General features: G+C 50.6%; 1 protein-coding gene, 2 non-coding genes and 1 pseudogene across 3 annotated transcripts; 2 read left to right on the top strand and 2 right to left on the bottom strand.

Moving 5' to 3' along the window:
- The first annotated feature begins 3,349 nt into the window (after positions 1-3,349).
- Positions 3,350-3,422, top strand: TRNAG-CCC (transfer RNA glycine (anticodon CCC)). The gene has a single exon. It is a non-coding gene; the product is annotated as a tRNA-Gly (tRNA).
- Positions 3,423-5,141: 1,719 nt separating this feature from the next.
- Positions 5,142-5,246, bottom strand: LOC133060055 (small nucleolar RNA U13). The gene has a single exon (XR_009693720.1). It is a non-coding gene; the product is annotated as a small nucleolar RNA U13 (small nucleolar RNA).
- A 3,430-nt stretch (positions 5,247-8,676) lies between these two features.
- Positions 8,677-21,596, bottom strand: CAPN11 (calpain 11). Its single transcript, XM_061146244.1, has 22 exons — positions 21,573-21,596; positions 21,244-21,489; positions 20,809-20,878; positions 19,576-19,694; positions 18,658-18,791; positions 18,289-18,457; positions 15,030-15,113; positions 14,851-14,936; positions 14,594-14,668; positions 14,301-14,461; positions 13,917-14,086; positions 12,096-12,107; positions 11,598-11,809; positions 11,250-11,289; positions 11,078-11,146; positions 10,935-10,992; positions 10,757-10,821; positions 10,410-10,478; positions 9,749-9,827; positions 9,537-9,653; positions 9,037-9,095; positions 8,677-8,920 (listed from the first exon to the last, which is right to left on the bottom strand). Exons 1-22 carry the CDS (start codon positions 21,594-21,596, stop codon positions 8,894-8,896), a joined length of 2,145 nt encoding a protein of 714 aa, XP_061002227.1. The 3' UTR covers positions 8,677-8,893.
- On the top strand, positions 21,595-21,818 carry LOC133059056 (cysteine-rich protein 1-like; annotated as a pseudogene).
- The last annotated feature ends 5,313 nt before the right edge of the window (positions 21,819-27,131 follow it).

The following is a 27,131-nucleotide window of genomic DNA, read 5'->3' as shown; positions in this document are numbered from 1 at the left end:
CCTGAATTGGTAGACAATGGACTCTTAACCACTGGACCACCAGGGAAATTCAACATTTTTATTATTTTTAAGAGCTACATTTTGAACATGTCTCTATCCTTGAGAGGTAAGTGGTTATCTACACAAAAGTCTACCTACAGATTTACCATTGGAGTTAGAATCGGACCAGGAGAACATGGCTGTATGACTGGGTCACAAAACCCAATTAATTAATTAATTGAAGAAGGCAGCTCTCAGACCAAATAATGCTAAGTGTATTATTTAATAGGTGGGCAATACAGGGTGGTAGTTAAGCAAGTGGAGTTATACGAAATGAAAGTCGCTCAGTTGTGTCTGACTCTTTGTGACCCCATGGACTGTAGCCTGCCAGGCTCCTCTGTCCATGGGATTCTCCAGGCAAGAATACTGGAGTGGGTAGCTGCTCCCTTCTCCAGGGGATCTTCCCAACACGGGGATTGAGCCCAGGTCTCCTATGGATTCTTTACCATCTGAGCCACCAGGGAAGCCCAAGCATACTGGGCTGGGTAGCCTATCCTTTCTCCAGGGGATCTTCCCAACCCAGGAATCAAAACTGGGGTCTCCTGCATTACAGGCAGATTCTTTACCAGCTGAGTTGCTAGGGACACCCGAGGAGCTATATGACCTGGGTTCAAATCCTAGCTTCTCTACTGCCAGTGTGGAATCAAGGCAAATCAGTCAAGAGCTGCTCTGTGCCTTGGTATACTTTTCTATGAAAAGGGCCTAATTTGTTGGGATGAAAGGCATTAATTTTAGTAGTTGGGTGTTAGAACAATGCCTGGTATAGAAAACGTGCTTGATGAACAGTAGCACTCTTTTTTATAATGTACCCACTCCTGGTACTCCTTCATCACATTGCCATTTACAAGGTACGTCATTCACTTGGTCCTCATAATTTTCCAGAGTGTTCTCTTCTGTAGACAGACGAGAAAAGTGAGGTTCGAAGAGGACCTCGGGGACAGTCGGAAGGAAGGCAGTCAGACCAGGCGGAGGGGCTTGCATATCAGACCTAAGAGGGTACCAAGTCCAGCCAGGCCAAGTTAGCCCTCCAGGAATCACGATGGATGGAGAGCTTTGAGGGTTCAATGTGGGAGCAGTCACATTAGCTGGAGAGTCTTTCCTTTCCTCTACGTCAACAAACTTATTTAATATTCACACGTGCAGACACTCGAAATACATCAATGAAAAAAACAGCCCTGCCCCCAGTGTATGATCAGTAGGGAGACAGAGTAAACAGGAACTACAATACAGAGAGATAAATGTTCTGCCAGGGGAAGTGCCTGGCACCTTGGGAGAATGGGGCAGCCTGCCAGCAAGGGGCCTGGGTGTGTGCATGCAGCACGGCTTCTCAAAGGGGGCCCCCCTCGAGCACAGAGCCAGGGAAGTTGGGGGGACTGTGGGGAAGGGAAACCAGGGCTGCACTGGGGCAGAGGATGGGCAGAATGTGACAAGGGTCCTGGGGAGATCTGCTGCTGGAAGGGGACCGTGTCCAGGCGAGGAAGAGCTTGAGGAAAGCCCAGAGACCAGAGTAGCGTGAATTGGGGAAATATTTGACGCGCAAGACAAGACGTGGCCGGAAACCATGCTTAGTGAGTCTTGGATCTTACTCCTGGCTGGTTTTACTAGCAGAAGGAGGGAAACCAGCATTGTTTGGGAGGATGAGTTGATAAACTCAGGTTTCCACCTGGGTGGTTCTGAAGAACAAGGGAGACCAAGAGTTTGACGTCTCTGGCAGACGGTGTGCAGCAGTTAAACTTGGAGCGGGTGGGAGTGGGACAGGAAAAACAAGTCCAGGAGAGAGTGAGGCTGTTTGGGGGTGGGCAGGAAGGAAACATCCCCCCCATGCCAGCGCCTCAAGATCACCTCCTTGTGAGACAGAACAGGGACAAAGAGAAACCCAAGAGGTGGGAAAGTGCAGTTATCCACTCCCAAAGGGATTGGATAAATTTAAGAAATTTACTTTTTAAATAGAAAAACCTGCACACAATTAAAAACGTGCATAGGCACTGGTAAACTGAAAACAGTTATCCTGGGAGGAGGAGTATAAAGTGAGTTTTGCTTTTCATCCGTGTACTTTTCTGTGTTTTCTATGTGCTAATGAGAATGTGTAACCGCTAAAGTCGATAAAGGACAGAATAAAGGTTATTTGCTCACAAGAGGCATCTTCAGTATAGAGTCAGATGTCACCAAGAGATCAAAGGCCACCGGGAAGGATTCCATTTGTGGTCCAGTGGATAAGAGTCCGCCTGCCAGTGGCAGAGACATGCGTTCAATCCCTGGTCCGAGAAGACCCCACATGCCTCTGAGCAGCTAAGCCAGTGCACCACAACTACTGAAGCCCGAGCACCCTACAGCCTGTGCTCTGCAACGAGGGAAGCCACCCCAGGGTGCAGCTCAGGCCCCACGGTGAGAGTAGCCCCTGCTCACTGCAACTAGAGAAAGTCTGTGTTGCAACAAAGACCCAGAGCAGCCGAAAACAAATAAATAAATACATCAAAAAAAAAAAAAAATGCTACCAAGAAGAGTGAGGAACTAGAGGGTCTTCTGGATGTGTCTGTGAGAGGGGCCCCATGGCCTGGAGAGGTAATTTCTGAGGGAGAGAAGGGGTGGAGTCTATGGGGTAAGCTTAAAAAACAGAGTGAAGAGACACATGACCAAGGAAAATATTTGCAGCCCCTGTGCAGACAAAGGTCAAATCTTCCTAAAATGTAAATCGCTCCTAGAGCTTTATAGGGAAAAACACGAAAGCCCAGTATAAAAATGAGCAAAGACTAGAAAGTGCTCACAGAAAATGAAATGCAAGGAAAACATGAATATTTGCTCAGCTTCAATTTGCAAAAAGAGAAATGCAAATTACAAGGTCAGAAACCGTTTTTCTTCTATCATATTATAAATATGCAAAAGTTTGACCACATACTGCCTTGAATGGGGAAATGTGTGCTCAGTGGTTCAGTCACGCCTGACTCTTTGCGACCCTATGGACTGTAGCCTGCCAGGCTCCTCTGTCTACAGAATTGTCCAGGCAAGAATACTGGTGGGGAAATAGACACTCTCATATTGCTGGTAGGAACTAATTGGTATTACCTTTATGGAGGAGAATTTAATATGTATCTGAGTTACTGATCTATATATTCTTGAGCTCAGTACCCCCCTTTTAGAAATTTATCTTATAGAAATATTTCCACTATATAAGACGACCTATGGACAGTGTTAACTATAGCATTGTTTATAGTAGTGAAAGGTTGCAAACAACTTAATAAATAGCTGATAAATGATGAGACTTTGCTGCAGTGGAATACTATGCAGCTATAGTAAATCAAAAGGAGAGACTTCCCTGGTGGTCCAGTGGTTAAGACTCTGCACTCCCAATGCAGGGAGCCCAGGTTTGATCCCTGGTCTAGGAACTAGATCCTGCATGTCACGACTAAGACCCAGCATAGTCAACAACAACAAAAAAATCATAAGGAAGCTCTCTGTATACTAACAGAAAAATATCTCCAAGATATGTATCTCCTCCCCGCACCCTTCTCCCCAAGAGCAACTGTTTTTTCTCTGTGTCTATAACTCTGTTTCTGTTTTTGTTTGTTCATTTGTTTTATTTTTTTAGATTCCGCATGTAAGTGAACTCATGCAGTGTTTGTCTTTCTCTGTCTGACTTATTGCATTTGGCATAGTACTAAGTCCATTCATGTTGTCACAAAGGCCAGATTTCATTCTCTTTTTTGTGGCTGAGTAATTCTCCATTGTATGTATATAGTCTCTTGACTGTGACAATTTCTCATACTTGCCTTGTTTTTGATGAGGTTGACAGTTTGGAAGAGTATAGGTCAGGAGTTTTGCATCACGTGTCGCAACTGGGATTTGTCTGATATTTTTCTTATGATTAGACTGGAGCCTAATCTTTAAAATAAATACTTATTATTTATTTATTTACTATTCATTTTTGGTTGCAATGAGTCTTCATCCCTGCAAGCAGATTTTCTCTAGTTGCGGCAAGCAGGGGATACTCCTCGTTGCAGTGCACAGGCTTCTCACTGCAGTGGCTTCTTGTGTTGTGGAACATGGGCTCTAGAGCACAGGCCCTGTAGTTGTGGCCCACGAGCTTAGTTGCATCCTTGGCATATAGAATCCTCCCAGACCAGGGATTGAATCCGTGTCGCCTACCTTGGCGGGGAGATTCTTAACCACTGAGCCACCAGGGAATTCCTGGGGTTTGCAGTTTGGGGGAAGGAAACCATAGACATAAAATGTCATTCTCATCACATCATATCAAAGGAATATTCTATCCACATGGTTTTTCTCTCTTGATGTTAACCTTGATCATCTGCCTGAAGTCGAAGGTCCCATTTGTCAGATATTTTTTTGGCCATGCTGCACCCCTTGTGCGTTCCTAGTTCCTAGTTCGGCAGTGAAAGCAGAGTCCTAACCACTGAAGCGCCAGGGAAGTCCCAGGTTTCTCTACCTTGAAGGGACTCTTTTCTCTCAGTTTCCACCCTGTCCCTCTTTGGAAGGAAGTCACTATGAGCTGCCCACATTTAAGATGTGGGGAATTACACTTGACCTTCGACATATTCCCATCATTGTGTTTTTTGTTTTTGCTATTTTTTTTTTTTAAAGCATTTCCGTACTTTCTGGCACTCAGGATGCTCGGGGCTCATCCTGTATATTTCTTGTCACACCCTCCACCCTATTCCTAGATTTAGACATTCCTTTCTCACTTTTCTTGTGATGAGAACTTTTAAGATCTATAGTCTTAGCCATTTTCAAATACACAACACAGTATTATTATTTATTTTTTACAACACGGTATTATTAACCATAGTCACTGTGCCATATGCTACATTCCCATGACTTTTTGTTCTTTTTTTATTTCTTTGGCCAACCCGTGCAGCTTGCGGGATCTTAGTGCCTTGAGCAAGGATTGAACCCTGGCCCATGGCAGTGGAAGACTGAAATTCTAACCGCTAGACCACCAGGGAATTCCTTCCAGCACGTGTTGGTCACTGAAGTTTCTTCCTTTTGACCACTTTCACATATTCCAATCAGTCCTCATCCCCACCTCTGGCAACCACCAATCTGTCCTCTGTATCTATGAGTTGTTTTTTTTTTTTTTTTTTCTTTTACGTCAGACAGGTAATATGCCGATGTCATAACAAGGTTTGGAAGGAGGCACATGTCACGCAGCAGTGTGAACACCCAATCATCATGCTCATGATCTACAAAAGGATCTATGAGTTGTTTTTAAGTTATTTAAAACATTTTTTTAGATTCACACATGAAATCATCCTGTGTTTGTCTTTCTATGAGTTATTTCACTTAGCACTGTGCCCGCAAGGTCCATTCCTCTTGTTGCAAACGGCAGGATTCCTGGTCTATTTTGACCCCACTTTCTCAGAGAGCAGAGGAAGAAACTCCGGAGCTATTCTGGGGGACCTATGTTCCCCCGACATGACCTCGTCTTTGCAATACAGATGGAGGCTGAAGAGGGGGTCTGAAGGGAATGGGGGTAGCAGCTGTGGAAAGGGGTAGTGAGTCACCCCGAGGTAAACTCTACCACATGACCTCAGTCACAGGCATCCAGCGCGTGCTGAGCAGGGTGCTGGCAGCATGGTCTCATGCCCTTCCCCAGCAAAACACTGCCGTGAGCAGAGGAAGCGCCCCATGCTGAAGACCAGAGAAGAGCAGAAAGTGTGATTATAGACCATCTCTGGTGATGGGAGAGATGGCATGGGAATGGCCTCCCAGGCATTGGTGGAGAGGGGAGTCAGGGGGTGGGAGGCAAGTGAATTTGAATGGATTGAGTCAGAAGGAGTGGTCAGGGTGTGAATGCAGAGGGCAGATTTGACCTCCAAGAGGAGGGAGCAGCCAGGCCTGGCCATAGCTGGGGGGCGGGTGGGAGGGGGGACGACTTCTGTTTTAGAGTTTGGCTGTGGAGGAATGTGATGAAGATGTTTGCAAACATGTTGAATGCATGCGTGAAATAGATATATTTATTCAGTGTATACTGGTTCATATCACTTCTCTAGTACAGCGCAGTCATGTGGTCAAACTCTGAGGGTGCCTCTCACATCCTAATCGGGGTGAATGGTGCCCCCTTGGGTTGTTCAGAGCACAGACTATATATGGGGTTCTGCTCAGCATGGTGACAATGGAGGCAGAGAGGGTAGGGGGTCCCTGGAGGAAAAGAACCAGATACTGTTTTTTAACATAAGAGAAGTCATTTTGAGCCTAAACCTATTTTGTGACCTTGGCCCGGCCACAATGCTTGCCCTTGAGTAGGTCTCAGTAATGATGGTCTTAGGGGAATGGAAAAACAAATGACTCATGAGGCAAGAGAAGTAAGAATGGCTAATCAGTTATAAATTATGACTTCCAGTTCTGTTTCACTGGTAAAGATTAGCCCAAAGTGCTCAACCATCAGCTCTACAGAAACGTATGGGATGACAAGGTTGACCTTTTCTGACCCCTGGTGACTTCAACTGAAGCCTGTCCTCTGTTAACCTTTGCCATAATTTCAGGCAAAATTCTCCTCCTCTCAAGCCCCTTCATGCATATGCATATACCCTCAGTTTAAAACTTCCAATAAAAATTTTAAAAATTACTTTTTTTAACTTAAATACAAAAACAAAACAAAGAAAAAACTTGCCCAATTTTGCTGTTTGGGGCGACACAGCTTTGGGAAAGATCTCTGGTGTTCTCCTTATTTGCTGCAAGTAATAAATCCTTCCTTCTGCTCTTTGAGTTGGTTGTGTCTTTTGGCTGAGCATCCACTAAGAGGGGAACCCAGTTTTCAGGTGACAATGAGAGCTTTACCATCTGTGGGAAGCACAGTGCTTCACCCTCTTAATCTCAGTCATCCATACAGCACCCCTCTGAGACAGGCACTATCACCCGCATTTTTTGGGAGGGTTATGCCGCATGGCTTGCAAGATCTTGGTCCCCAGAGCAGGGAGTGAACCCCAGCCAAGGCAGTGAAAGCCTGGGATCCGAACCTCTAGGCCACCGGGGAACTCCCTGTCACCCCCAATTGACAGATGAGAAAAAGGAGACTGCTAGAGAAATAAAATAACTTGCCAAGGCCACCCAGCTAGAAGATGGTGACATCTCCCGCTGGGGCAAGGGATGAGGAAGGGGTGGGGTCAGCATCTCACTGGGCTCCCTAGAACCAACTGGGGCTGCCTGGTCCTCTCAAAAACTCAAGTTTTCCAGCCTCTCCCAAACGATCCCTGCTCCCACCTAGGGACCTTAGCGCCTTAGCTGCTCTGAAAAGAAAAGGTGGTGGTGGAAGACAGGGTGCAGGAATCAGTCTTTAAGACCCTTGTTAACAAACTATGACCTCTTTCTCAGACAAGACTGCAGAGGCAAGAGGATGGGAGAGGAGGGTGGCAGGGCTGGAAAAGATGGCTCGGAGGCGGTGGGGGAGGCGGGTGGTTGTCACAAAGGAGACAGGGGGCAGGGCTGGTGCTGGGAATTGGTCACCAGATCCAGGAAGACTGGAATCCCACCCCCACCCCTAAGCCTAAGAGGAATGGGTGGGTTTAGTGCAAATAGAAGGAAGTCTCTGGCCTCTTAGTGCAGGAGGAAACGAAGCCAGTCACCCTTGGAAGCTGAAAGTACACAGAGCCGGGACGGATTCTAATTCATTGGGGGTTTGGATTCGTTAGACCCTACTCTAAAGGAATTTAGAGGCTGTCTCTATGCAAGAGGCTGCAAAGCTCCCAAGCAGAGTTACCCGGGGCGGGGCGGCGGGGGTGGGGGGCGCGGGGGAGAGCCACGGGGAGATCTGGAAGGTCGAGAGAAGTGCAGCTGGGGGCACGGCTGGTGGTGTCAGCCTTCCCGCTGCAGCAGGAAGCTGGGGTCTAGGGGCGGCAAGCTGGAGGCATCTGAGGCAGGGACTCCAAGGTCAAGGACTGGTGGACTAAGGATCCCACCATCCTTCCAGTGAGGACAATAGCCAGGCAACAGTTTTTAAACAATAAGGGTGATTTGAATTTGAATACCTTTTAAGGCAGGAATGAAACTAATCTGTGACCACAGTCCCCCACCCATCCCCAGCCACACATCCAGGAGGCTCCGTGCATTTCTTTGACTGGCTGACTCCTCTAGGGTTTTTGAACTCTGAGACAGCAGCAGTGCCATCTTTGGCGATTCCAGTCTAAGGGAGGAGATGGGAGGGGATGCTCAGTGTCTGGCGGCTCAGCTCTCCCCTAGGATGTTGCTCCGGGTACCACGCTGTGATAGGGCATTCCTTGCCTTTAGCATCCCCGACACTGCCCATAAATGCCAACAGCTCCCTCTAGCTTCTGTGACGATATCACATTTCCAAACGCCTCCTGGACAGGGGAGTGGTACCACCTCAACGGAGAGCTACTGGATTCCCCCTTTTTGGTGCTGAGGAAACGACTTACACCCCCGCCAGTCTCTTCCTGATGTAGAAACACAGAGACACAGAAGTCAATGGCATGTGTTGTTCATTATAATAATGCCCCCCACACCCAGTGAGGGGGAGGAGGAAGGGGCCGTGAAACAGGGGAGCCTGAACAGAGTGGAAAGCATGGACCACCTCCCCAGCCGGGGACACTGGGGAAAGTGTCACTTAACCTGTAGTGAAATATGCTTGGAGAGGGAGGAAACTGTGGAGTAAATCCAGCCACCGGAAGTCTGGTTGGGGTAAAAGAAAAACACTTTGAATGGGGAGGGTGGGCCCGGAGGCCCGCTGGTGGAGTAAGCCTGGCATCCGGGGTCCATTCCATCAGCAGAGACTGCAGAGCTGAGTGCCGCAGGGAGCACACCGACCCCAGGCCAGAAGCCCTGGGGTCTGGTGGTGGTGCTGATGGTGCTGGTAGTGGAAGGAAGTCGGGCTCCTGCCGTGACTCTAACCCCACATAGTTATTTGCAGCCACTGTGGGGTGAGAAGAACGTCAGAAGATGGGCGAGGTGGGGTGGGGCACGATGTCCGTGGAGAGGGAAGGGCCAGCGGAGCCATGGGTGGGGGTGCCTGAGATCCCTTCCATGTACCTGGTTCAGGTCCAGGGAAATCTGGCCGGTGTTCTTAGGGTCCATGGTTAGGAAGTACGCTGTTTCCGGGAGGAGGCAGAGGGAGGAGGGTTGGGAGGTGAGTCAGTGGTCACCCATTCTCAACTAGGGCAGAGGTCAGAAACGGTATCCCCCTCTCCAGCTACATCGCCAGTCCAGTAGGGAGTTAATGATAAGGACTCCTTCCTAAAGCCTTGCTCTGAACCACGGCCAGTTCTGAGTGCTCTCAAATACTATCTCATTTAACCTCTACCATGGTCCTATTCAGGCAGCACTGTTATCTACGCTTAAAGGCACAGAGATACAGTGACTTGGTCAAGGCAACAGAGCCCACAAGTGGTGGGGCGGGGATGTGAACCCAGATTGTCTGCGCCCTGTGGAGGGGAGTGTTCTGGAGCAGTGCTTCTCGTGCGGGTATGCGGGAGAAGGCCAGTGGGCCAGTGGCCCGGGGTAGGGTGTGGGCAGGTGCCCGCCTGACTCACTGAACATGGCCTTCAGCCTCAGGAAACAGCTGATGAAGCTGTCAAAGTCCATGATCAAGTCGTCATTCGCATACCTGGCCACCAGCACCTGTATCACCTTGTTGTTCAGTTTGATGCCTGGGAGAGAGAGGGGTGCCGAAAGAGAGAGTCCAGCCCTTTGGCCGCTGCCTCCCCCGTTCCAGCCCCCAGCCCCTGTCCTGCCCCTAACCCACCTGCTTTCTCAATTGCCAAGCGCATCTCATAGGAGTTCAAGGTGCCTGACTGGTCCTGGTCACACTCTCGGAAGATGTCCTGAAGGGACAGGCAGTTGTGGTAGGGCCGTATGCAGGGCCCAATGCTTCGCAAGGGATGAAATGCTTTACGACCACTAGGCAAGCCCCCAGGGACCCCCTGCCCCGTCCCCGGCTGGCCCACACCTGAGCGCCCATATTCCTACTGCCTGGTGACCGCAGAGCTGGTTCCTGGCACCTTGCTCAGGGCTTTCTGCCTGTATTCTTTATGTTAGTTGATACCTAGACTCTGCTGATTATTGAACATTTTTTTTTTTTTTTAGCCACATTGCAAGGCAGGGATCTTAGTTTCCTGACCAGGGATTCAATCCACACCCCCCACACTGGAAGAAGTCCCAACCACTGAGACTGTCAGGAAAGTCCCGGGAACTTTTTGACTATTTCATATGGCAACATGTCAACAACTCCATCCCAGGGTGTGTGTATGTGTGTGTGTGTGTGTGTGTGTGTGTGTGTGTGTGTGTACACGTGCACATCTAGTCAGTGGCTCCTGTTACAGTTTCATCTTTGTTAGACCTTCTAGTCCCCATTCCTCACAAGGACTTCTTTTGCCCCCATAAACTGCCCCTTCAATGCCCTTTACCGTCCATTTCTTTATTTTTCTCCATAGGACCTGAAACTCCCGAAGCCCCAGTTTTCCAGAGCCATCTTTCTGAGAGAGGCAGTCAAGGATATCAGAGGAGGGGGTGGGGAGGACATCCCGGGGGCTAGGAAGCAGAGAGGCTCACGGAGGTGGGACCAAGACCGAAGGGTCCTGTAGGTAACTGTGGCAACAGCCAGAAGAACTGGCATCTTTCGTCACCCCAGAACCTAATCCCCATCCAGGAGGGCATGGCTGGCCAGAGAGGTGGCCACCTTGGGGCCAGGCTCAGGGGTAGGGTGCTGGGGCGGGATAGCACTGGGCAGGCTGGCCCACTGACGGGAAGATACGTCCAAGAGGTTGATCATGCAGCGGCACACGTCCAAGCTAAAGCCATTGGTTTTGAAGTTTTTGACTGTGAGGGAGGTAGGGGGCAGAAAGAAGGGGAGGGGTGAGCTGAATGTTGCTGGGATGCGGGGAGGGACAGGGGTTGATTAAGGGAATGATTGTAGGGGGTGGAAGACTCACATCTGGAGACGACCTTGTTGAGCAGCTTCTGTAGCTCATACTTGCCTATCTCCTTGCCCTAGGAAGGGGGACCGTAAACTCCCGCTCTGGCCCCTTCAGCCCCCAGTCACCTCCTTTCAGCACCCCAGACGTCTGCCTCTCACCTCTCCACCTGCCACTATGTGAAACAAACGTATGAAGTCCGGGTCTATGTCATTCTCAGAGATCCTCTCCTGGAGGGAAAGGGGTGGGAGAGGGACATGGTCCAGAGTGCTCCTTCACACCCCAACCCACACATTCTGCCTCGAATCCCCCAACCCCATGGCCTCCCCTCACCTCTTGGAGAAGCTCAGCGTAGTTGGCTTCATCCAGTTCCCTGGGCAGAAGTGGATGAAGGCATGGAATTAGCAGGGGTTCAGGGAAACAGGGACTCCAGTGGGAAGGGTGGGGAGGTCATGTGTGTCTGAAGCAATAGGAAATGGGTGCCATAGGATTGGGGCTCCAATTCTGACTCCGCTACTACCTTGGACTTCCCTGCCTCGTGCCTCAGTTTCCTTGACTGTAAATTAGGGACAGAGTGTCGGGGGAGGGGGGTACTACCAGATGACTGATCCCTGAGCATGACATCCTACAGCTTGGGGTGGAGGGCAGGTGGCCTTGGAGCAGTGAGGTGGGGCCCCTCACCAGGTCTCGCTGTGCTTCTCAGTGAAGACCCGAAGCAGGAAGTCGGCGTCCTTGTGCGGCTCGAAGGTGGAGGGGATGATGATGTACTCCCCTGGGGGCAGCTGGAACTGGCTGCTCACCTCCCGCGAGTTGGTGAAGATCTCCGAGAAACCCAGGTCCTGGTACTTGACGAAGAAGTCCTTTTTCAAGTGGACATCCTGGAGGTTCTGAAACTGTACGTGCCCTGCAAGTGGGTCCAGGGTCCTCGGGGGGAGGGCAGGGAGAGAGGGACCCCCACAGTGAGGCCCAGCTGGGCAAGGTTAGGGGGACGCTGTCTGGCTGGCAGGTAACCCCAGTGTGGTCGTTTCCTTCCCTGACTCCCACCCAGGGCCCAAGGTGGCTGGAACCCTGACCCAGTGGCCCCCGGAGCCCTTCACCGAATTCCACCCCTGGCCCATCTACACGCAGCCAGGTATGGGGTGGGTGTCTGCCAGGTGTCAGGCCCCTTGTCTTCAGTACCTCCTTTGGGATCTGGGAAGGGAAGAGAGAGGAGGGTCAGATCCCCAGGATGGGTAAGGGGCTCAGGTCCCTGGAAGCCAGGCTGTATGTGTGTGTGTTGTGGGGGCTGCTAATAAGGGTCCTGGGACACCAGTGTGGGGAGGAGCATGGGATCTAAGAGCTGTTAAGTCTCAGCTTTAATAACCTTTCCTTTTGCTTTGGACAACAAAGTATGGTTTACGCCAAGTTTTGCCAAGGGGATATTTTATCACTTCGGGTTAAGAATGGGAAAGGAAATCCCCCAGAGGTGGTGAACTAACTCGCCCAGCCTCACACTTCTGAGCAGTTGGAGAACTGGGAAAAAACACGGGAAGAACATTTTCCATGGAGTGCTCATTTCCCCCAGGAAGTTCTTAGAAACCCAGGAATCAGCACAGAGAAGTCTATAAAAATGTGACTTAAGCCAAGATAAATATGTTGCTCTCCTGCAGAAATATAGGTTCCTGCAGAATTAATATACTAATGGCCCAGGGGAGCTCTGGGTGGGTGTAGAGAAGTTAGCCTTTCTGGGAGGGGTCGCATCTAACCTTAGAAATGGCTTCGGGTGTATCTGTCAACCTGAGGGACACACAGCCTAGGAGTAGGGCGGGCCTCAAATCTGCTTTTGTTCATGATTGAGCATACAGTAGGTGCTCCATGGATACTGTTGACTATGTAAGTGAAAGGACAAATGGGCGTTTCTAGGATTTTGCAAGGCACAGTTTGGGAAACACTTGTCAGGGGTTTTTCCTGGCCAGACTCCATGCTCTTGGTGGGGTGGCTATGCGGAGGTTTGGGGGCTGTGGAGAAATCTCTGAGTGTGTTGAAACCGGTATGAGTTTGGACTTGACCTTGCCTCTGGCTCCCAGTCTCCTTCTTTTTTATTAAAGGTGTTACCATTTGAAAAGCTCTTGGAACAATGCCTGGCACAGAGGAAGTGCTCCCTAAGTGTTTTGTTTTGTTTTTTTTTTTTACATTTTGGTTACACCATGTGGCATGTGGGATCTTTGTTCCCAACCAGGAATAGAACCGGTGCCCTCTGTGCTGGACCACTAGGGAAGTCCCTACTTAAGGGTTTTCGATTTAAAAAATTTGGAAAGAAAACTGTCAGCCCTGCCTTAAAAGCTCACACACCACTCAAGAAAAAGCCAGAAAAAATAAAAGAAAAGAAAAGAAAAGAAAAAGCCAGGGCAGGGGGTTGGGGGGGAGGGATAAACTGGGAAATTGGGATTGATATACACACACTACTGTAAATACAATAGGTAACTAATCAGAACCTGGCTTCCCCAGTGCTCAGCGGTGAAGAAACTGCCCGTAGTGCAGGAGACAAGTGCAGGAGACAAGGCAGGGGTAATGGGTTGGATTCCTGAGTCAGGGAAGATTCCCTGGAGAAGGAAATGGCAACCCACGCCAGTACTCTTGCCTGGGAAATCCCATGGATGGTCCACGGGATCACAGAAGAGTCAGACACGACTTAGCAACTAAACACCACCACCAATAAGGATCTACTGTCCAGCACAGGGAACTCTACTCAATACTATGTAATGACCTATGTGGGAAAAGAGTAGGTATGTGTCTATATACAACTGATCCACTTTTTTGTACACCTGAAACTAACACAACGTTGTAAATCAATTATATTCCAATTTTTTAAATGGGGGGAGTGAAGAAGAAGGAGAGCTAGGGGTGCGGAGGTGGTTGAAGGGAGGGTGTCCTAGTCCTGGGGCTGTGGGGTGGGCAGTGGTCCGGGGGGGTGAGGCCACTGCGGGAGCAAGAGTGGCCAGGGGCCAGCTGAGCGCCCACCGAGTAGATGACAAAGCCGATGGTCTCCAGCTGGGCTCCGTGGGGCCGCGTCCTTCTCCAGTTCTTCTGCATCAGGGCCACCAGGCAGGTACAGACGGCTTTGTCATCCTCTATGTCGTCATCCTCCTCGGGGAGACAGATCTTAAACTGGGGGTTGGTCCAGAATGTGTCTGTGGAAGAAGCAGGTCAGGATGGCCCTGCCCTTCCCGGGGTGGACGAGCTTCCAGGCCACACGCCACCTCCTCAGCAGGGCCCAGTGGCATCTGATGGACCTTGCCCCGGGCCCCTGGGCCCCTGGGCCCGGCTGTGCAGTGAGTCAGTGGCCCATCACCCACTCCCTGCCCCGAGTTCCACCCCCCACCCCCCGCCCCCCTCCCAGCCCACCCAGGTAGCTCCGGCAGCCCCCTGCGGTGCTGCCCCTCCGCCAGCTGCCCTCATAGAAGGTGGAGTGCCAGCAGCTCTTGTAGTCCCCGGAGAGCGTGTCGGGTATCACGTTGCAGATTTCCAGGAGGGTGAAGTTGCCAAGGAAATCTTGGTAGGACATCCTGTGGTGGGGGGGTGCGCAGAGCCATCAGTGGCACGCCCACACCCACGACCCCCCCACCCCAGAACCTCCCCATCCAAGGCTCAGGTGCAATGGGCGGCAGGAGGATGAAGGGGGCGGGCTTGGGACTGACCAGAACTCCCCGTCCTCTTTCCGGTGCAGCAGCTGCCTCTGGACATCTGGGGCTACCTCCTCCCACTCCTTGGCACTAGAGCAGAGACAGGTGGGGGAGCAGAGCTCGTCCCCCCCCCCCCAGGGCTCCCCTCACCCCTGAGCTACTTGAGAGTCCCGGTTAGATGGAGACTCTCTCGGTGGCATGGCCTTGCTCCGTGGGGGTGGGGCCTGTGGTGTGCTCTGCCCCTCCCCCCAGAGTGCTGGCGGGCCACCTACTTGTCACTCCAGGCTCCATTCCACTCAATCCGGCCCCAGGGATTCCGGACTCGGATCAGCGTTTCTGTCCTGCCTTGGTAGGAGACCTGGGTGGGTTGTGGGCAGAGGTCAGGGGTGTAGGGTCAGAGAAGTTCTCCTTCTCGCGCCCCTCCGGGTGGGGTTGCAGGGGTCAGACTCACGTCCTGGAGGCCCGTCACTGAGTAAGCATGTCCTTTCACCAGCATACCCTGTGTCAAGGACTCCAGCTCACATTCGCTGGTGACCTGCAGAACACAGAGGGCTCGAGAGGAACTCAGGAGCTGGTCAGGGGGACAGGGGCGCCTGAAGACAGGTGACAACTCTCTGAGCTCCCTGTCTTAAAACTTATTTTTATTAGGGAAGAGTTGCTTTACAATGAATGTCGTGTTCGTTTCAGAGGTACATCGAAGTGAATGGGCTAGACGTGTACATATTATCCCCTCTTTTTAAGACTTTCTTCTTATTTAGATCTGGGTTCACTTTTTTTTTTTTAATTAAACTTTGCCTTTTCTTTTTTTTAAACTTTGCCTTTTCAAATGCTTGCAGACTCACAAGCAATTTTAAGAAACGATACAGAGAGATCCTGTGTGCCCCATGTCCAACATCCTACAGCCGTAATATCTTCTAAAACTATAGCGCAGGGACTTCCCTGGTGGTCCAGTGGCTAAAAACCCACCTTCCACTGCCCGGGACCAGGGTTCAATCCCTGGTTGTGGAACTGAGATCCCACGTACTGTCAGGCAACTAGGCCCACACCCCGCAATGAAGACCTAGCGCTGTCCAAATAAAAAAAAGTAATTAGTTTTTAAAAACTGCTAAAAAAAAAAAAAAAAAGCAATAGCATGATATCAAGGTTTTTTGTTCTGTTTTATTTTTTTAGCTATGCCATACAGCATACAGGATCTTAGTTCCCCAGCAGGGACTGAACCTGTGTCCCCTGCAGTGGAAGCGTGGAAGTCCCTATAGCACAATATAAAAACCAGAATGAATATGTTGACACAATTTGTTGATCTAATACAGATGTCTCTACTTTTACTAGTATTCATTTGTGTATTTTTTTTAAATTATTTTTATTATTATTATTATTATTTTTTGGTCATACATTGATATGAATCAGCCATAGATTTACACGTATTCCCCATCCCGATCCCCCCTCCCACCTCCCTCTCCACCCAATTCCTCTGGGTCTTCCCAGTGCACCAGGTCCGAGCACTTGTCTCATGCATCCCACCTGGGCTGGTGATCTGTTTCACCATAGATAGTATACATGCTGTTCTGTTGAAATATCCCACCCTCACATTCTCCCACAGAGTTCAAAAGTCTGTTCTGTATTTCTGTGCCTCTTTTTCTGTTTTGCATATGGGGTTATCGTTACCATCTTTCTAAATTCCATATATATGTGTTAGTATGCTGTAATGTTCTTTATCTTTCTGGCTTACTTCACTCTGTATAAGGGGCTCCAGTTTCATCCATCTCATTAGGACTGGTTCAAATGAATTCTTTTTAACGGCTGAGTAATATTCCATGGTGTATATGTACCACAGCTTCCTTATCCATTCATCTGCTGATGGGCATCTAGGTTGCTTCCATGTTCTGGCTATTATAAACAGTGCTGCGATGAACATTGGGGTGCACGTGTCTCTTTCAGATCTGGTTTCCTCAGTGTGTATGCCCAGAAGTGGGATTGCTGGGTCATATGGCAGTTCTATTTCCAGTTTTTTAAGAAATCTCCACACTGTTTTCCATAGCGCATTTGTGTATGTTTTATGCATTGTTATCATATGTATAGTGTTCTGTATCTATCACCATCGTCACAATACAGAACATTTCCGTCACCGCTAACATCCCACATGTTGCCCTGTTACAGTCAACAATCACCTCTTATGACCGTCTTCCCTAAACTCTGACAACTCCTAATCTGTTCTCCATTTTTCAAGAATTTTGTCATTTCAAGGCCTTCCCTAAGTGACTCAGTGGTAAAGAATCCATCTGCCAATGCAGGAAACACGGGTTCCATCCCTGATCTGGGAAGACCCCAAATGCCTTGGGGCAGTTAAGCCCGCCACCACAACTATGAAGCCTGTGCTCTAGAACTGCAGCTACTGAAGTCTGGGAGCCCTAGAGCTCATGCTCTGCAACAAAGAAAAGCCGCAGTGAGGAGCTTGTGCGCCACGACGAGAGAGTAGCCCCTGCTTGCTCCAACTAGAGAGTGACTTGCACAGCAATGAAGACCCAGCACAGCCAAAAATAAATAAATTAAAAAAAATAATTTTGTCATTTCAACACTGTTATATAAGCAATCGTACAGTATGGAACCTTTGGAGATTGGCTTTTTTCATTCAGCAGAATTTCCTTGAGACTCATCCAGGTTGTTGTATGTGTCAATAGTTCATGTCTTTTTATTGCTGAGTAGCATCCCCTGAAATGTGTTCACTGCAGTCTGTTCAACTGTTCACACGTTGAAAGATATCTAAGTTGTTTCCAGGTTCTGGTTATTACAAATAGACCTGCTTTGAACATTTGGGCACAGGCTTTTGTGTGGACCTAAGTTTTCATTTCTCTGGGATAAATGCCCAAGAATGCAACTGCTGGGTGTTACAGTGACACCCTTATGCTCAGTCACTCATTCATGTCTGACTCTTTGTGACACTTTGGACCATAGCCTGCCAGGCTCCTCTGTCCGTGGGGTTTCCCAGGCAAGGATACTGGAATGGGTTGTCATTTCCTCCTCCAGGGGATCTTCCCCACCCAGGGATTGAACCAGAGTCATTTGTGTCTCCGGCCTTGCAGGCAGATTCTTTACCACTGAGCCATCAGGGAAGCCTCACAGTGGCACTCTGGGTTTATTTATTTATTTGAACAAATATGTGTTGGGAATCTATTGTATGCCAAGTACCACCTTAAGTCCCAGGACCAGCAGTCAAAGAGACAAATAAGGTCGCTGCCTTCATGGAAGGGATTCCCTAGTGGCTCAGATGGTAAAGAATCTGCCTGCAGGGCAGAAGACCTGGGTTTGATCCCCCACTCCAGTATCCACTCCAGTGTTCGTGCCTGGGAAATCCCATGGACAGAGGAGCCTGGAGGGCTACAGTGCATGGGGTCGCAAAGAGTTAGACACACCTTCGTGGAATATGGAAACTGTCTGGAGAAGTTTGGTCATGAATATACACATTAAGAAGTATGACACCTTCTGACTGTGATAAATGTTGGGGAAAAAAATCAGAACAAAGTAGAGAGGAAATCAGGGGTAGGAGCAGCTAACTGACATTGAGAGGCAGGGAATACTAGCCTGAGGGAGGGGCATTGGCGCCGAAATGTGAATGAGAAGGGGCTAGTTATGCGGGTATCTGGAGAAAGAACATTCTAGGTGAAAGCAACAACAGGTGCAAATGCCCTGAAGCGAGACCAAGCATGGTTTACCTCGATGGAGCAGCCCATGAGGGAAGATCGCTCTACGGCCTTCCTAAGCATCCTCTGCAGGTTCCTAGGGGGATTCTGGAGTTGGAAGCTCTGTGTCACACCCCCCGTGAAGTCCTCAAAGCCCTCCACCGTGTTGCCCCCCGACAGTGCTTCATAGGACCCGTTCAGCCTGCGGGCACAGAGAAGGCACTGTCTGGGCTCTGTCTGGGAGGCAGCTGGTTGTGAGCTTGGACCTCAGAGGGGGCGGGGAGGGAAGTGAGGGATGCCCTGCGGTCCCCCTGCCTCTTCCCCTGATTCCAGGTGCTTCCGTGGCTGCCAACGGTCGGGGCAGGCTTGGAGGCCAGGCCCGTCACTTGGCTAGGCACTCACTTGGCATATGCCTTCTCCAGCAGGGCGCTCCAGAACTCCGTGCGTTCCGCTGAGTGCACAAACACCAGCTTGCCGTTCTTTGTGGGCAGCCGGTCATCCACCACTACGTCCATCCACTCCCCAAACTGCCAGATCTGGGGGTAGCAAGGTGGGTGTCAGTGGGGTGTGAGCATCTGTCTGCCCCAGGCCCCCTTCCAAGGCACGCACGCGCGCGCACACACACACACACACACACACACACCCTCTCCTTGCAAGAGGACTGTTACACAAGTGCCCCCTGGTGGCCAATTCAATGACACACCAGTGACAGAGAGCCCACCCACCTCAAGAAAAGCAATGAAAGACCTGAAAGGCCCTCCAGCCTCTAGTCAGGTTCTGCCATGGCCTCCAGAGGGATCCACCTGCCTTTGGACCTTGGCTGGTCTTTTATTTCTGAGGTCTTGTGATTCAGAAAAACTCTTGTGACTTCCAGAAATATTTTTATGACCCGAGGAATTTGTCCACATGTTGCATAATTTAAAGAGCAGATTACAAAAATTCTGCGAAATTCCCATGTCATAGATGTTGACAGACAAACACACACATATACATGCATATATTGATACATATATGTGTGTTTCTACTGAGAGAAGGAGAGACAGAGACAGAGAAGCAGGAGAAAGAGAAGGAGGAGGAGGGTCACAAATCAATACAACTGTTTTCTTTTGGGGCTTTAAAAGCTTATACGATTTCTTTAGTGAGAGGATATTTCTCTAATAATTAGGCAAAAATCCACCCTAATAAATATAATTTTTTTTTCAAAAGGAAAGGGAAAATGTAAGCTTCAAAGCATGTACTAATTCTCTCTCACACAGCCTCCACACACACATGCACATGCCTCAAACACAAACCAACTCTGGCTTTCAGATCATCCTTCACCTGAAAATGGAAGATGCCGGCGTAGTTCTTCTTGAAGCTCTGCCCCTTGGGCACCACGCGGGACAGCAGTTTGGGGTACGCGGTGAGGGAGCCAATGGCGGCCAGCAGCCAGCAGTCTCCTGAAAAGATAGCAGGACTGCCCCCCTGCGCCTTCCCCTGTGTGTGGCCCCAGAGTCCAAGCCGAGGATGGGAACCGACTGTAGAGCCCACGCGAGCGCGGCTCTCCTTCACCTGATACCTTAGACTGAGGAAGTCGGAGCACCTGCAGGGACTTTAAAAATGTGTCCACAAGTCCTTCTACAACCCTTCCCCCAAGAGCAGAAGACTAGTTCCCCTCCCCTTCCATGGGAGTTGGATTGCACACATGCAAGTTTTTTTTGTTTCTGGCCAAGTGGCACGTGGGATCTTAGTTTCTGGACCAGGGATCAAACCCGTGCCCCTCTGCAGGAGAAGTACAGAGTCTTAATCACTGGACCACCAGGGGAGTCCCTGCAGGTTCGTTTGTTTTTAACAGCAGAACCTGGGGGACGTCACTGCCTGTTTCTCCTGAGACCAGCTGGTGAAGTCAGCCTAGCCTCCCCCTTGTTCTGTCTCAGGCCACTCACCCTGGGGGATGCCAGCTACCATGTGGGGACACTTGAGTGTCCTACGGAGAAGCTACGTGGCAAGGACCCGAGGCCTCCTGGCACGTGAGCGTGCCATCTCAGAAGGGGACTCTCCAGCTCCCGTGGAACCTCGTGAGAGACCCTGAGCCAGACCCACCCAGCTCCATTGCTTCCTAATTCCTGCCCTGGAGAAACTGTGAGATGATAGATGTTTGTTGTTGCTTTAAGTCACTGAGTCTTGGAGCAATTAATAACTAATATGTTGCTGTTCAGTCGCTAAGTCATGTTGGACTCTGTGACCCCATGGTCTGTAGCCTACCAGGCTCCACTGTCCATGGGATTTCCCAGGCAAGAAAACTGGAGTGGGTTGCCATTTCCTTCTCCAGGGGATTTTTCCCAACCTGGGATTGAACTTGCGTCTTCTGCAGGCAGGTTCTTTACTGCTTAGCCACCTGGAAAGCCCGATAACTAATATAGCACCCTGTTTATTCCCAGACCCAGATGGCAGCAGGTGGGGGGTGGAATCTGGCTTCGGGGAGGAGCAGGGAAATAGAAGAGCTGTCTGAGCCTTGGGCTCCCAGTTCCCCAGCCCCAGAAGACACCCCAGGCTTTCCCACTCCCCACTCACCGAGCACCCCCTGGCAGATGTCAGTTGGGCTGACCCCATTCACGATGAATTGAGGATTGCTTGTGATTTGCTGCAGAGAAGGCAGAAAGGTTTCAGAGAGCCCAAGCCATCCCCTCTTCACCTCCCTCCTACCTCCTCGGGGAATGCTGCCTGTGTCTTGGAGTTCCAGGGGAAACATGGATGGGGGAGATGGGGTGGAGGGAGGGAAGTTGGCATAGTTGTAAGCCATGACAGCAAAAGTCAGTGAGTGACCTTCCCAGGGTCATCTGAGAGATTTTACTTAAGCACTTCCAGAGCTGTCCTTAACCCAAATGGGGGTGGAATCCAGGGCAGAGCCAAGAGAGGGCGGTGGGGAATTGGAAATTATGCAAGCGACTGGGGCATCACTACATGCCCCATCCCCCAGGAGTCCACGCCTCCCCTGCCGGTGCCCACACTGGGCCGCTGCCAGCTGATGTTCTGCACGTGTTTGGAGTTTGGTGCCAGTTCCTTGAAGCCCAGTGAAGTGGGTTCTGCAGGGAAAAAGGGGTCCTCGAACAGCTCTCCCCTCCGTAGGCAGAGTGCTCGCAGGTCCTCAAAGCTCTGGTTGTTGTAGTTCTGGGCGTTGTGGTGCTGGCCCATGCCCTTGGCCTTGAGTCGGTTCTGGCTTATGTGGGCTGCAATCCCTTTGTCAAAAACGGTCTCTGCTTAATAATCAAAGGACAAATAACCCATTAAAAATGGACAAAGGAGTCCAGCGCTCCAATCTGCTTCAGCCCAGTTGCCTGCCCCGGATCCGGCGCCACCATGCCCAGGTGCCCCGAGTGCAAGAAGGAGGTTTACTTTGCCGAACCGGTGACACCCCTGGGGAAGGACTGGCATTGACCTTGCCTGACGCGTGAGAAATGTGGAAAGACGCCTACCTCGGGGAGGGGGATCAGGTGGAACATGAAGGCAGGCCTTGCTATGCGGCCTTGCTCAGACCCAAATGTTTTGGGCATGGTGGAGCTGAGAGCCACACTTTCAAGTAAAGCCAGGTTTTGGAGACCTCTTTCTCCAGCTGCCTGCCAGGCTGCTGCCCTCCAGACCAACAGCAGGCCTTCCCCACAGGTACTGGGCTTCCCTGTAGACCCCCATCCCTCCATAAACCTGGATCCTTAGGAGAAAAAAAAAAATGGACAAAGAATCTGAATCGGGGTCTCTCTGAAGACGATATACAAATGACCAATAATCACATGAAAAATGCTCAGTTATTATTCGTCACCAGACAAACGCAAGTCAAGTTCAGTTCGTACCCACTGAAAGTCAAGTGTTAGTTGTTCAGTCATGTCCGACTCTTTGCGACCCCATGGACTATAACCTGTCAGGCTCCTCTGTCCATGGAATTCTGTAGGCAAAAATACTGGAGGGGGTTCCCATTCCCTTCTCCAGGGGATCTTTCCAATCCAGGGATCGAACCCGGGTCTCCCACATTGCAAGCAGACTCTTTACCGTCTCAGCTATCAGGGAAGCCTGCTGCTGCTGCTACTAAGTCACTTCAGTCGTGTCCGACTCTGTGTGACCCCAAAGATGGCAGCCCACCAGGCTCCCCTGTCCCTGGGATTCTCCAGGCAAGAACACTGGAGTGGGTTGCCATTTTCTTCTCCAATGCATGAAAGTGAAAAGTGAAAGTGAAGTCGCTCAGTCGTGTCCGACTCTTAGCAATCCCATGGACTGCAGCCTACCAGGTGCCTCCATCCATGGGATTTTCCAGGCAAGAGGACTGGAGTGGGATGCCATTGCCTTCTCCGGGGAAGCCTGCTAGGACAGCTCTAATCCAAAAGATTGGTAATGAGACGTGTTGGTGAGGATGTGGGAAAACTGGCGTTCTCAGACACTGCTGGTGGGGATGTGAAAGGGTGCAGCCGCTTTGGAAAATAGTCTGGCAGCTCCTCAGTTAAACAGAGAATTACCACACGATCCAGCAATTTCACCTCTAGGTATATATACCCAAGAGAGCTGAAAGTATGTTAATACGTCCAGGACTTCCCTGGTGGTCCAGTGGTTAAGAATCCACCTGCCAATGCAGAGGACACGAGTTCAATCCCTGGTTCTGGAAGATTCCATGTGAGTCGGGGCAACTAAGCCTGTGCGGCACTAGTGAGTTCCGCAACAAGAGAATCCACTGCAGTGAGAAGCCTGTGCGCTGAAACTAGAGGCCTGCCCCACTCGTCACAACTAGGGGAAGCCTGCGTGCAGCAACCAAGACCCAGCGCAGCCAAAAATAAATAAGTCAATAAAATTTAAAAAAATCTGTCCATACAAAAACCTGTACACAAATGTTTATAGCAGCAGGATTAGTTACAATAGCCAAAACGTGGGGGGAAAAACCCAAATGTCCCTCAGCTGATGAATGGACAAGCAAAATGACGGATACATGGACGATGAAAATAAATCAAGCAATGAGATGAACCTTAAAAACACTCGGCTAAGTGAAGACAGTGGTCACAAAGGACTACATATGGTATGATACCAATTATGCAAAGTGCTCCAAATGGGCCAATTCATATACAGACAGGAAATATAATTATGGTTGCCTAGGGCTTAGGGGGTTGCAGGGTTGGAAATTGATGGCTACAGGGTATGGGATTTCTTTGGGGGCAGAATGAGAAGTTTCTAAAACTGACTGTGGCGATGGTTGCACAACTCTGTGAATGTACTGAAAGCCATGGCATCCTACACTTTAAATGGGTGAATTATGCGGTAGGTGAATCACAGTTCAATAGAGCTGTTTTTTTTTTTTTTTGAAAAATGATCTCCAAACCATGCAAACAGACACTGCCTTTTGGGGAGAGGGGAAATAACGGAGAGTCGAGGGCAGCAGGGCAGAAGGAAAGGAGCGACTCAGCGGTGAGAGTCAGTTAGGGAATGACCCCGCGACTGAGTTTCTGAGAGGAAAAGTCAGGCCGGCTGACAGACCCTGGGTCAGCGGCAGTGGGGGGACCTGGGATCCGTCCTCCTGCACAGGGACTGCAGGCTCTTACCCGCTTCCTGAGGATTCCCTAACCATGGGACTGACTCCCCTCTGCCACCAACAGTGAACCCCAGGGCAGAGCACGGAGGAGGGGCAAGAGGCACTGAGACCTCAGAGCGAGACCCACTCTGAATGTCCAGTCCTACCCCCTGGGCACCCAAGGACGGTCCTCCCATCTCCCCATATTCTCAGCTGTTTCTGAAATAAGGAAGCGCTTAGCGGGGAGGCTGGAAGGATGTGGTTAAACTGAACCCAGTGGGGCCTGGGGTGAGGGAGGAACCCAGAGTGAGGGAAAGAAGGGGGCAGCTGCAGAGAGAGGCGGGGGTCCTGGGCTGTCCAGAGGGGAGACCGGATTGGGCCCCCGAAGGGGCGCTGCGTTCTTCAGAGGTGGGAGCCGTGGGCTCAGCTGTGTTTCCTCCCTTGAGCTGGTCAAGAAGAGTTAGAGCAGCTGAGCTGACGGGCCTGAGTGCCTGCTCTGTGCCAGGCACACCAGGCCCGAGAGAGGGCCGTGCGTTACCCACAGTTACCAGAACAGGAAGCCACAGCGCCAAGGTCAGTGGTTGGCCCAAGGTCTCAGAGTCAGGGTTGGATTCAATCTGACCGCAAACCCCAGGCTAGGCTCGTGACCTTCACGCCACACTGCCCTGGAGGGAGGCATGTCTCCTCGGCCGGAAGGCCTGGGGACACCTCCCCATCCTCCTCAACTAGGGAGGTCACAGGCTATTTGTGGCTGAAATTGCCTAATGCCCCCTTACTCTTCCCACCACCCCACGCAAGCAAACCCATTCTTCAGTCCCTCATCAGTGTCTCCTGGGACGTCCGTGGGTCCAGAAATTACCCCTATTCTCTCCGCTTATTAGCCTGACAAACCCACCCAGACCGCCCCTAACCAGCCCAGAACCTTGGACCACAGGCTGCCTCGGTGCCTCTGCTTGGACTCATTCCTGACCCCACGCTCACATCTGTCCACTGGGAAAAGTCCTGGCTCAATGCCACCCGCTCGGTGAGGCCACCCCCCAGACATGCCTGTGCAAAGTTGGACTGTCCTGATGTCCAACACTGAGGTTGGCGGGTTTCTGTGTGGAAGACCAGAGTGGGAGCCAGGGGAGAGGGTAGGTGGGTGGGGCCAGAATCTGGGACTTATTCCCTCCACCCCCTTTCCCTCCAGCCCTTTCGCTTCCAACCTAAGCCCTCTGGGCTTCTCTTAGGAATGATCAGGAAAGGGTTGTTTGTGTGTGTGTGTCTGTGTGTCCCGTGTGTGCATCTGTGGAGTGTCTGTGTGTGTAGTGTGTCTGTGTGTGTGATGCGTATGTGTGTGTGCATGTGTAGTACGTGTGTGTATCTGCGGAGGATGTGTGTGTGTGTGTGTGTGTCTGTAGAGAATGTATGTATGTGTGTCTGTGTAGTACGTGCAGTATGTGTGTATTTGTGGAGAATGTGTGTGTGTGTAGTATGCGTATGTATATGTCTGTGCTTCTGTGGAGTATATGTGTATCTATGTGTGCATGTGTAGTATGCGTGTGTTTATCTGTGGAGTATGCGTATATGTTATATGTCTCTGTGGAAAATGTGTGTGTGTCTATGTATTGTGTGTGTCTGTGTAGTGTGTCAGTGTATGTGGAGTATGTGTTTCTGTGGAGAATGTACGTGTGTTGTCTATATACTGTGTATGTGTCTGTGTAGTTGGGTCTCTGTGAATGGAGTATGTGTGTATGTATATGTGTGTGTGTATCTGTGTGCATATGTAGTATGTGTGTGCATCTGTGGACTACTGTGTGTGGAGAATGTATGTGTGTGTCTATGTACTGTGTATGTGTCTGTGTAGTGTGTCTCCGTGTATGGAGTATGTGCGTATGTATGTGTGTGTGTATCTGTGTGTGCATCTGTGGAGTATGTGTGTATGTATATGCGTGTGTATCTGTGTGTGCACATGTAGCATGTGTGTGCATCTGTGGAGTACATGTGTATGTATGTGTGTGTGTATCTGTATGTGCACATGTAGCATGTGTGTGCATCTGTGGAGTACGTGTGTATGTATATGTGTGTGTATATGTGTGTGCACATGTAGTATATGTGTGCATCTGTGGAGTACGTGTGTATGTATATGAGTGTGTATCTGTGTGTGCACATGTAGCATGTGTGTGCATCTGTGGAGTACGTGTGTGTATGTGTGTGTCTGTCTCCATGGAGAATGTATGTGTGTATGTCTATGTAGAGTGTGTCTGTGTGTCTACGTAGTGTGTGTGTGTCTCTGTGTGTAAAGAGTTATGTGTGTATCTGTGGAGTATGTGTGTGGGAGGAGGATGTGGTTTTTCTTTTGCCCAGAGATGAAGAGGGTCCTGAGAGGAAGGCTGAACCCAGAATTTGTGCTCGTTTCACCGCCAGGCTGGTCCTCACCCAGTGTCGCCATCGCTGGCAGGAGAGGCTGTTCCTGACTGGGGTGGGTGGAGCCCAGGGCCCCCCCAAGAAGGTAAGTCAGCTCTCCTCGCCGAGGGGCGGGGGGTGGTCACGCCCCAGGGAACAGTGCCGTCAAGAGGTGCTTTGGCTGCCTTAACTGGGGAGCAGGGTGCAGGGGCTGCTGGCGTCCGGTGGGTAAAGGCCAGGGATGCTGCTAAACAGCCACAGTGCACGGGATAGGTCTTACGACAAAAAATTATCCTGTCTCCGAACGTCAAGAGGGTGGAGGGTGAGGAACCTGGGTTAAGTGACAGGCCTAAAGCCCCCCATAGTGAGGGAAGCCTCTGTGCCCTTCCTCCAACGGGGCTCTCCAGAGGCCTCTGCCCCGCTGCCCCCAGGAATGGGTGTGCTGAGCTCTTGGGATGGTGGGCGGTCTGGGAGGACCACAGAAGGTGCTGGTGTCCCAGAAAGCTGGAGACCATCAGAGAGGAAACCAAGGCGATGAGTCTCCCTAATCTCCCTGGAGCCCTCCCTCCAGTTCATCACCCAGCCGAGAGGTCATGGCTCACTGTCCTCACTCCAAACCTGCCTAAGGTCCTCGATCCTCAGTCCACCGGGTCTGCGCTCCTGACACAGCAGCTGGGCTGGCAGGGAGGGCTCACACACAAACACACACACACGCACACACACACACACACACACACACACACACACACACACACACTCCACCACAGTTATTCCCCAAATGTCTCAGGGCCAGGCATGGGCGAGCTCAGACAGACAGACAGACAGACAAGGCTGGCTGGAGGAAGGCGAGGCGGGTGGCCAGAGCAATATGTGAAAGCAAGGCGTGAATAGATAGGTTGATTTTTGTCCTGGGTGCATGTCTTGCTTCTCCCATCAGACTGGGGACTTGTAGATTTAGGGGCTAGGT

This window comes from Dama dama, chromosome 7 (genome assembly GCF_033118175.1).
Source record: "Dama dama isolate Ldn47 chromosome 7, ASM3311817v1, whole genome shotgun sequence".
Classification (NCBI taxonomy): domain Eukaryota; kingdom Metazoa; phylum Chordata; class Mammalia; order Artiodactyla; family Cervidae; genus Dama; species Dama dama.
The sequence above is the reverse complement of the archived record's forward strand: the minus strand, read 5'-3'. Positions and strand labels throughout refer to the sequence as shown.

Excerpts from the sequence above, each read along its gene's own strand:
- CAPN11 (XM_061146244.1), bottom strand. The coding sequence starts at position 21,596 with ATGGTGGCGCCGGATCCGGGGCAG. Across the intron at positions 20,879-21,243 it reads TCAGCTGGCAGCGGCCCAGT|CAAATCACAAGCAATCCTCA; the intron begins GTGGGCACCGGC and ends CCTTCTCTGCAG. Across the intron at positions 14,462-14,593 it reads AAAGAGGACGGGGAGTTCTG|GATGTCCTACCAAGATTTCC; the intron begins GTCAGTCCCAAG and ends CCCCCACCACAG.